This window comes from Myiozetetes cayanensis, unplaced genomic scaffold (genome assembly GCF_022539395.1).
Source record: "Myiozetetes cayanensis isolate MyiCay16 unplaced genomic scaffold, myiCay2020 scf20-37, whole genome shotgun sequence".
Classification (NCBI taxonomy): Eukaryota; Metazoa; Chordata; class Aves; order Passeriformes; family Tyrannidae; genus Myiozetetes; species Myiozetetes cayanensis.
Genome location: NW_026087412.1, coordinates 4478395 through 4488827, shown reverse-complemented (window position 1 = coordinate 4488827; position 10433 = coordinate 4478395). Strand labels below are relative to the sequence as shown.

The 10433-nt window shown below is 44.9% G+C and overlaps 1 protein-coding gene across 3 annotated transcripts in view; it reads right to left on the bottom strand.

Annotated features, from left to right (window-relative positions):
• Positions 1-10433, bottom strand: part of TTYH3 (tweety family member 3) — a 74698-nt gene that overhangs the window by 7098 nt on the left and 57167 nt on the right. The window contains exons 10-14 of one of the 3 annotated variants that reach the window (XM_050317115.1): positions 10257-10349; positions 9362-9498; positions 7224-7400; positions 6214-6289; positions 3989-4090 (exon numbers count right to left, since the gene is read on the bottom strand). In XM_050317115.1, coding sequence (XP_050173072.1) covers positions 4010-4090; positions 6214-6289; positions 7224-7400; positions 9362-9498; positions 10257-10349 — 564 coding nt within the window. In that variant the 3' untranslated portion in view covers positions 3989-4009. The remainder of the gene's footprint in view (positions 1-3988; positions 4091-6213; positions 6290-7223; positions 7401-9361; positions 9499-10256; positions 10350-10433) is intronic. The other 2 variants (XM_050317116.1, XM_050317117.1) reach the window with 2 other exon arrangements.

The following is a 10433-nucleotide window of genomic DNA, read 5'->3' as shown; positions in this document are numbered from 1 at the left end:
AGTGTCTTCCATAATTAGAAAACTTTCTGCAGAACATGGATCTTAATATAAAACTCTGGCCCAGAAACAGCATCTATATTTAGAAGACAAAGGGTACGTCTGTTCTTTCTGAGATGTATTTTTTGTCAGTGAGAGGGCAAAAGATAGAAAATAGCAAGCTGAGCCACTTTAAGGACTATATTCTATACAGTTTCTTAAATGTGATCACTGTTTTAGAAATAAAGTTTAGGGCATTATTAAAACATATGAGACTAACCCAACAGGCTCAGATAGGCTTAGAAGCCAAAGAACTTTGTCACAGAGCAAGTAGGACACATTTTAGGTAATGAAATGCTGAAATTATCAGCCAAACATCATGTTAAGAGGAAAGTCTTAGAAGGGAAAATGTGTTTGATTGCTCGTTTTCCATTTGCATTCTGTATGGTGATATGTGATAGGAGATGAGTATGAACACAGAACTTTTCCAGGTGCTAGGGTTTTGTAAGAAGTGTTTAGAAAAAAAAAAAATCTCTGATTATGGAAGGTTATTGTGCATCTGTCTGGACAAGTCATATAGGTTCAGCACACAACATGCAACATCAGCTTCCTTTAGAGCATTAAAATGAAGAAGGGCCACTTGATTAATTGCACTTCAAGGACGTACAAAGTACACCTATCACCGAGGGAGAAGTCGAAAAGAATTCCCTCCTTCCTCCAAGAAAAGATCCCACAGTTGTTAAAAGTGTCACTAAAACAAAGTAATTAGGAACATGAGATCTGGACAGTCAAGCATTTTACATTTAAACCTACCTGCAAATCCACCAGAAGGAATAAATCAAGCCTGAGTAGTCAGAGTTAGGGCTGATGTTCTCTCCTTAACTCAGGATTTTTGCACCTTTGTACCTTTTCCCATTACAGTTTAAACCAGTTACTCTTTCTGTTAAGTGTATTTTTAAAGACCACGATAAATATGATTGAAACCTGGAAGTAGAGAGTCAACACTTCACTGTGCACCTCCCAACCAGCACAGCTCTATCAGCGTGCACTGGATCTTCAGTCACAGCATTTGCCTCCATCTGCTTTGCTCCACATGCTATTGACAGTAGTCCTTCCTCCAAGTCCTTCAGGAAAAATGCTCTGGAACACACAGATCCCAACATCTGGACAGGCCAGCAGATGAAGACGTATCAGCAGACACTTGCCAATCTTTGGATATGTAACCAAACTATATTACCCATAGTTAAAATTATTCTGTCTTCAGTTCCTTTTTAAAAAACAAAAAAATCACTAAGCCTTTAGCTCCTTTAAAAAGTAATTCTGAAGACAAAAGGCCTGAGCACAATTCAGACTGAGGAGGTCTTGGACTCCACTCTGAGGTACACAGCTATAAGGTACACAGTTGCATTTAGTTTCCTTTAAAGAGGAGCTTTCATAGAAGGTTAAAGAACATTTACAATGCAGTCATTCTTCCAACACTCACTGGAAGTACCCATGTGCCTATACACCCTCATTCACCCTTTCAGAAACAGCACAGAGGACAAGTTGCAACCCATACCTTCCCCTCACTGCCAGATTCCCTAAAAAGTACCTGAAAGACTCCTTGTTACCATTTCTGGTGGTCGCTTGTGCTATTCAACACAGCACACCTCTCAGTCACTTACCAGCCAGCTAGGACAAACACAGCTGATTGCACACAAGCTTATTTCTGTATTTCTCCAAAGAAAATTAAAGTCTCTCCTTCACATTCAGCCTTGTTGAGGGTATAAACTTTCATGGGTGTGGTTTGCCAGCACATACTATTTGGGTGCTTAACACATATAGCCTGGGTACAAAGGAATCATTGGTGGCAAAAAAAAAATAGTTTAAGGGAATAATCAGTTCATTTTAGAGGCCATAAATTCCACTGACTCCTGTGAACTGTGAACTCCATAAGTACTTCACAGCTAACTAAGCTATGCTGAAAGATCACTTACCATATGAAACCATGACTCTGAGTACAAACTATTTACTATTTGTGGTTAAAAACCCACGTGTATCTCTCTTGAGCTACCCTGGCTTTGATTTCCTGCCAGAGCTATTCAGGTAATCCAATAAAGACCAAAGCTTCTGGATTCAAGTTCTGAAAGGTTGATCTCAAATAGCTAGAGCACAGTAAACACACAGGGGTTGGTCTTATTATGCATGGGAGGTACAAGATGCAGGGAAACAGCTAATTCCAGCCAGTGGGTTCTGAATTCAAAGGGACTTAGGTTTTTCAAGTCAAAAGAACAGAGCTTCTGTTTGTTTTGTTTGTTTTTAAAGCCTTGGAAAGAATGCAATGGCTTTTGCATAGCCCTGCAGACAGCCACATTAAGCTCGGGTGGGAGCATAGATAAACAGAAGACAGTGCAGACTAGGATCAGGTCATGTTTCAGCCCAGAGATTTCAAGTCCAGAATGAAGGCACTAGAATTTCCCCACCTCCCCCCCGCAAAGCAGAATTTTATTTCATGGAACAGATCCAGTTACCATCACTACAATACCACCTGCAGGAACCAAAAAGCAGAAAACCCACCACAAGCTGAGGCCCAAGAGCAGTCTTAGCAAGACTTAAGAGTGAAGAAAGCTGTGACCCTCCCAGGGGTGGCAGCACCATGCTTCCAGACAAGGTGGTTTGCGTTCATGCAGAGGACATCAAGACACCCGATCCGGAGAGCCCCTTCCCAGCAGGTCACAAGGCAGGCAGGCAGACAGCAAGAGCCAGCAAGGATGCAGACCAAGCACCAACATGACAGAAAGGAATCCAGTGCAAGGCTGACAAAAGTCCCGACAAGAACAGCAGAGAAGAAGGAACAGCAGCTTTATGCACATGTATTTCTGGGAAAAGAATGCAAGATAGTCACTGACTGATGAGCCACTCTCTCTGTTCCAGCTGGAACCAACACCTTCCCGTTACTGCATGGCTGGAGCTCCCCTGAAGGAGCACGGTCCTTCACACCAGGTGAGTTGTCTGGTAGCCCTAATTATACCCTATATATAACCAAGCTAAAACCCCACAAAATGCAGACCACCTACTCTTTTCTGTAGGCATGTGGCTTTGCCATAGACCCCTGTGAGGGAAGAAACACCAGCTATCTTGGAGAAAATCAGCAACTACAGCCCATGAGGAATTCAGACAGTGAAATGGTTCTAGGAGGGCCCTGCTCACAGAGCTTGTAGGGCATGGATGGGATGATTTGGACACACACAGAACAAACAGAACAGCAAAAGGTTTTGAAACAGAATGAAACAGATCTTAGTGATTATGTCTGGTCCTTTAGGGAAGTTGTTTTTTTTTTATTTTTAAAACTTGCTGCATTCTGACTTTCAGTGCAAGGATAAAAGGAGAAGCTGCGCACAGATCTGACAGGCAATGAAGTAACTCTTCAGGACAGGCCACCAATACCAGCCAGGATCTTTCAATTAATTAAAAATCCTATGAATGAGCTAAAAGCTTGTGGCGGGTCAGTATCGGTGGTTTTGGGCACATGCTGTTACGGCCAGTCAAGACAAACAGAACAGCAGGAGGGCTCAAGGGAAGCCAAAAGCTGAATTAAGACAACCAGTCCCGACTGAAAAGCTGCTAGATTGGTTCTCTTTACTTCTAGAAAATGGCTTCTTGTGATGGGAGAACTTCTATACTGCATTTGAAGGGCAAGGTTGTTTCTGCATTTGAGCAGCACTCAGTTCAAGCTGTTCTCAAGTGTGGACTCTGAGTTGAAGCTGCTGTGAGGTGGCTTTTCCAAGGCGCCTGTAACCTTCATAACGTGCCCCAGAAGCCTCTAGAAGGTTGATATTGCTCCTTGAGTCTGCACCAGAGCCAAAATGGATTTTAATTTTAACCCTTGGCAGGAGGGAATGGGGTGGGAGGTGCAGAGGGAAGGAATGTGAAGAAATAAAAGGCACTGGCCTGGGATAAACAGTGCAGGGATGAAGGGAGTGGTTGGGAGTGGAGAAGGGGTTGAGCAAGAAGGACCTTTTTTTTCCAGTACCTGTTCCATTTGCGGGCGCTGTTACCAGTATGTCCGTGCACTGTCCGAGGGCTTAAGCTGCCAGCTCATATGGCTGCTACTGTCCATGGCAGCCAAATACAACTGTGATGACGCAAGAAAGAGAGAGAAAAAGAGAGTGCAGCCTCAACGTGCATGAAAAACACAGTGCAAGCAAGTGAAACGCTGTGGTGTGTGTGTCAGCGACAAGGTGGGCTCTACAACCCTAAGGGAATATCCCTGTGGCAAGAAGGAGAAAACAGAAGGAATGAGAGAAGGAAAAAACACAAACAAACAAACAAAAAGCCAGGAAAAGTAACGGACAAACAATGCAGCAGGATCATCACATCTCAGTTTTCACCATCTGTTCACAGAAAGCTAAATGGAATAGGTCAGCTCTGTCCATCCACTGGACATAACCTACTTGGATGGTTATCCCCTCTCCTCCCTCCCAAAAAGAGGCAGGGACATGTGCACTGGTATTCCCTTTTCAACTCTCTCCTCCCACAGACAATTTGCTATGAAAAGTTACAATTTCTTCTGTCTCAGTACAGTCTCAGCCACCTGCTATGGAGAGCTGTGAATACAAAAATCCCAGAAAAGCTTTTCCCCGTTGCCTGCCAATATGAGAGTAGACAGCATTTTTCTTCTCTCCGCTGTCTGTCTACTACAACCCTCCAGAAAACACACTTATCTTATAGTCTGCTCCCTGTCTTGTCTAGGGAGAAGCCCCTTTGTCTGTAGGTGCAGTGCTGCACTCTCCTTCTCCCCAGCTCCTGTGCTACCCTATAGCCCACATTGTTGGCTGCCAAGTCAAGTTACTCTGAAAAATCATATCTTTATCTCCTCTCAGAAACCAGCCCAAGGCACCAGGACTCAGATCCCCCCTCAGGGTATTAACACAAACAGCTACTGAAGAACCAGGGAACGTCTTGCCTCACTACAGCCCCTGTGGAAAGGAGTGTGCTTTCTCTGAAGCAGAAGAGCTGCAGGGCAAGGGGAAGCAGGATATTGAAGGAACACAAGCCTTGGCAGTACCAGGGGGGCAGTGCCCTTGTGCCACAGGGAACACCAGCGGTACAGCACGTGCCACACTGCACTGGTGCAGCACATCAGCTCTTCTCCCGAGGACCATCTCGTTGCTGAGAGCGGATAATGCCACCAGAGCTCGCGGTCGGAGTGCCAGGGGTCAGGAAACCTCTTTGTGAAGGGTGAAAGAGGTTTGGCCAAGGACAGAGACAAGGATCAACTCTCCGCATTGCCACTTTCTCTACAGCAAGATGAACTGGTCCTCTTGAAGTGAAACCATGAATGTGATGTCCTCTTTCCACCACAGTTCCTACTCCTCCAGCCTCCTCTTCCTCCCCTTCCCACGAATTTGAGCCATGCACCACAGAGGGTATTTTTTTTACCTATACCTGAAGACTGGTTGATCATTAGACATGCTACTACTCATCCTCTGTAATCACACCACCAAGTTTGTGAGCGCTGCTATAGCATATTCTCAAAATTCTCCTGTAAGTAAGGCTTACAGGATCCAGCAAAGGACAAGATTCATCTAGTTCTTACACAGACCTGAAGGCAAGTCCATGTTTTATCCAGCATACAGAAATGGCTATCAGGCCACTCCAAATACCAAAACCTTCCATGAAAGTTTCCTTTTTTTTTTTCCTCCATAGGAAATTAAATACAAAAATAGATTCTAAAGAAAGTAAAACAGTTGTGAAAGAAGGATTTAAAAAAAAAAAATCTCAACCAAAAAAAAAAAAAAAAAGAAAAGAATACAGGTTTCATCCTACCATCTCTTTAGGGCAGATTAAGGAGAGAGGTTCAGCAATAACTCTGAATTTACAGTTTTAACAAGTTTCTTTTTAAACTTGAGGAACCAATGCCACAGATAGCAAGTACACTGCATGCAAGTGAACCATCCTGCTGAAGTCACCCATCAAGATACTCATGCACTTCAGTGGTGGCAGGACTGGGCCCATAGGATTACCAATGCTAATCGATTGGGTTTTATTCTTTTTACGTGCAATGGCCAAAGAAGCATAGCAGGGTTTCATCCTCCATGGCAGGTGAGACATGGCTTGTCTAGTCAAGTTGCTGCCATTTATGGGCCAGATCCTGTGTTTGGCTGCACAATCAGCTCCCCTGGGAGTACACAGGAGTGGCAAACGTGTGTTCCCCAAAGTTGCTGAAGCAGAGAGGAGCAGTAAAGAGAGACTTACTGAGGGAGGTGGGGACTCCCGGCCAATGAGCGGGGTATTCTCGCAACGGGGGTTCTGGAAATTTGCATTCTGGCTCCTAGGAAAGGAAGACACACATGGTAACAGGGGGCATGAGCCATGCTTCTCCGGGGAAGGTCTCCCATGGTGACACGGGACAGAGCATCCGCACCCCCAGAACTACCATATCAGGTCAGTCTCCCTCAAAGCTTTTCCTGCAGGCCAGGTGGGTCCCCCTTTTTCAGACAACGGCACAAAACTATAATTTTCCTCAGAAAGAGCACTATTTTTACCTTCTTACTCAGAAGGGCCCACACTGAATCATGTCAAGTGATTTAAAAATAGGTCTGTGTGAAAATCTGCCTCCCTGCAGCATCAGACCTGCCAAGCTGCAGAAATGGAGATAAAATGAGGACAAAGTCTCAGGAGATGAACAAAACAATGTGGCAGCCCCAAAAAAGATGGGCCCTGATGGTAGTCCAAGTGTGATCAGGGTTAGGCAGTTCTGGAGAAACGTCTGAAGATCCCACCTGGACTAGGTAGCTCCAAACCACAACAGCTGTCAGAGCTGATGGCAAATACTGGAGGAAGACATAGCCCACAGGTTTTGTCTTGGCTCTCAATCTCTCGGGAGGCTTAAAATCTTCTGGCAAGACTACTCTGTCTGAAGAATTAAGTCTTCTGGTGATCAGATTCATTGTGTAATAAGGAGCTCAGACAACACTTTCCTACTTCTTTTCTCTTGACAGATTTCTAAATCCTGGAGGACAAAGCTGTTCACATTTTGGAGCATGCTGTCTGATAAAACTCTTTCTACTACAGCACTGTCAAGCCATTCCCTTCTCCCAGTAGATGCCAATCATCCAGAAAACATGCCATTTTGCCATTTGACACTTTGGACAAAATCCTTCATCGCTTTCTACTGCTTGTTCAGAAGTTCCAACCTCGCAGCACTTGTGACAACAGAAATCAGAACGAAGTAATCTGGACAAGCTTGTTTTGGGGATACTCACATGTACTCCGTGACGGGAGCATTGCTGACTGTGTGTGCTGCTGCTGGAATGCTGGTCTCACTGCCATAACTACTCCCACAGCTATAGAGGCTGGGCATGTGCACTCTGTACAGATTATCGTGTGTCTGTCTACTCCCTTGAGCAGCTGATTCTTCTTCCCCATCATCATCTGAGCCTCTGCAAGAAGGAGAAGAAGTTCCTCCTAGAACCCTACAATTACCCCCACATGTGGGGTTTGCAGGAAACCATGGTAATCCTGGGAACCTCCCAACCATCTTCCAACACCTCCACATTCACACCCGTTTGGGATGCCTCAGGGTGGCAGTGTCAAACACAGCCTACACCACAGTGACTCAGACCTCCCACAGATCCCATCTGGACTTGTACACTGCGTGATCCCCTACAGCCTCCCTGTGGTCTTCTGTCAGGGCTTGGCAGAGAGCACAGTTCTGCAACTGCCCAGGCACACAAACAAGGGATGGACACACATCCCAAAACGTACAGCACTAAAAAAACCTCAACAAAGAACAAAAAAAGAGGTGGTGGGGATGTAGTGCCACGCACCCCAGAGAAAGCACCCTTCAAAACTGCAGTCTCTGTCCTTCCATTTCTTGTAGACATGTCCAAAGAGCTTTTAAGGATAAGTCTCTGTAGACTTCCCTGAATTCCCATTCTGGTTAAAAAGGGTCTGCTTCAGCTTCTAGCACAGAAGTCTTTATAGAACTAAGTTGTGAAATTTGTGTCTAAAGCCTTTATCCTCTCAAAAATGCCAGGATTTTAAATCAACTTCAATACAGAGCAGAACTGTTGGCCAGTTGGTTCCTTCCCCCTCTCCCATAGTATTCTCTTGCCTCTCCTATATAATACTCAGTGCTATTTTATCTCCCTAATTATGGGGCAAAGCACCAAGGTTTGAAATATATTCTATCCATGCTTGTCAAGCTAGTAAAAGGTTCTACAGCATGGGCATCGCTAGAACATCCCACACATCACCTGCAGCTTCTGTACCACATGGTGGCACTGAAGATCAGGGAACTGCAGCCTGTACAGTCTCTTAGAGGCAATAAAGCATGACATTCTCCACCTCCCAGAGGAAGGCAGAGGGAGAAATGGTGCTCCAGGGAATGCAAGAGGGAACCCTTCAATTCACAGCAGCAGCCTGAGCCTGCTGGGGTTGGCAGGGCGGGCAGCAGCCCACAGGGAAGGCATCACGAGAGATGCCACGGGGTAAACCTTTCTCCTTCAAACAGGCAGACTGCCATGCTCTTCTTGGTAAGGTCTCTGCAGCAGCTGCATGTGGAAGAGGTGAGGAAACCAGCCATTTTCTCAAGTGCTACTCTGACGCACTTCCAAGGCCACCTCTCTGTGGGCACTGCAGGCTTGGCTGGCTCTGACTTCCTGCTATTGTCCAGGGCTTTCCATTTTACTTTGAACCTTGAGCCTGGGCTTAGACCACAAAAATCACATTTCAGGACCACAGAAGAGAATTTGCTGCTGTCTGCTGCTTTTCTGCAAGAACAGAGAACTCAGTGCTCTTTTAACAGCTGCACATGGGGCAGCAGCCAGTCAGTGAAGTGAAGGTTTGCTAAAGACTTACAGATTAGCCTGGTTACCATCATTAATACTAATTCCAATCTGCAAGTGTCTCACCTGCCCATACCATTGCCAACAACAATTGGTTTCCATTATCTATGCAAAGTCACCCCAGATTGAGCACAGCTAAAAAGGCAAGTGTAAACTGCTTCTTATTCCATTTCTCCTCCCCATACTAGAACAAATGCCTCAAAGCAATGCAAGAGAATAGGAGCTTTACAGAGATGGCAATAGCTCAAGCATTACCTCTGTATTACAGCTATAATCATTCATCTCTGACTTTACTCATAGTCCTACAGTGGACTGAATACTCTGCACACAGAATATTCCAGTGCAATAAGGTTCAGATGTTAGTATTAACCACAGCCAGAGCAAAAGGCAACAATTTTTTTTTTGCTGTTAGACCTGTGCTTATAAATCCTCATCCCTCACACTCCTGGGATCATATGGGAATGAGCTCCATATGCTCATGGGCACAAATCCAACAGCCAGTCTTCACTGGGAAAGAGCTTTACAATTCCACAGGATCTAAACCCTCTCTATACCTCTTATTCTGCCAAGTGTGTGGGACGCTGCAGACAATGGAACTGAACATGAGGGCTGTGACAAAGGAGAAGAGAACCAGGTAGATGAGGCCTTCCACTCCATCATAGCAGAAGCCCGTCAAAGCCTGGACATAATCCTGCAGAGAGAAAGGAGCAGAGTTTCCTGATCACTACAGAGTTAACATTGAGTTCTAACTCAAAAGCCCTTCTCCATCTGAAACATCCTCTGAAACAACTTACAGAGATTGCAGTCCCTTTTCCATAGCATATTTCTATTTTAATTTCAGGGACCTTAAGTGTTTTTCATAACTGATCTAAGCTTTATTTCCCCTCACAAAACCCAGCTTGGATTTAGACATGGAAATATTTTCAACCCCACACAATAAGACTTTCAGAGAGGGGAAAAAAAGCCAAGGCAAACTTATCCACCCAGCTGAAGATACCATATTTTTTCATGAAGCCTTTCAGCTCCCTCACTATGTCCCATGCCCAAGAACACAAGCATGTATATCTGCCTTCAGAGACACAGCTGCAACAACAGCTAGGCCATGCTACACTGCAGCTCCAAGGCACTGCACTCCATGGGAAAGGCAACCAGTTATGTGCTATAGACAAAAAAAAAAAAACCAAACCAAAGCTGAAGGCCCCTAAAACCTTATGGCTCCAATTTGTAGATGTATAAAGGCCTATTATCTACTTTCCTATATTGATCTTTAAGCAGAAAGCTAACTTGATCCAAATTCCCATTCCCCTTTCTGCTGGAATCAATCAGTAAAAAGCTGTTGTAAACTGTTCTGGCACACTAGAGATTTGAAACTCCAAAATAATCAGGAGGTTATAGGCTATACACCCCCTTTGTTCTTTCTCAGCTCAAGCCCAGTTACTGAGCACTCACCAAATGCAGACTCCGACAGTCCACTAGAGCTGTCAGCTGCTGCAAGTTGATCTCTGTTGAATTCAAAACCTCCTGGATCCGAGTAAGATACTCCTGTAAGGAACAAGCTATTGATTACTGCAAAGGAATGGCTTAGCAGGAGCTGGTCTTGGGTTCTGTACAAGGTTGAGGGAAGCC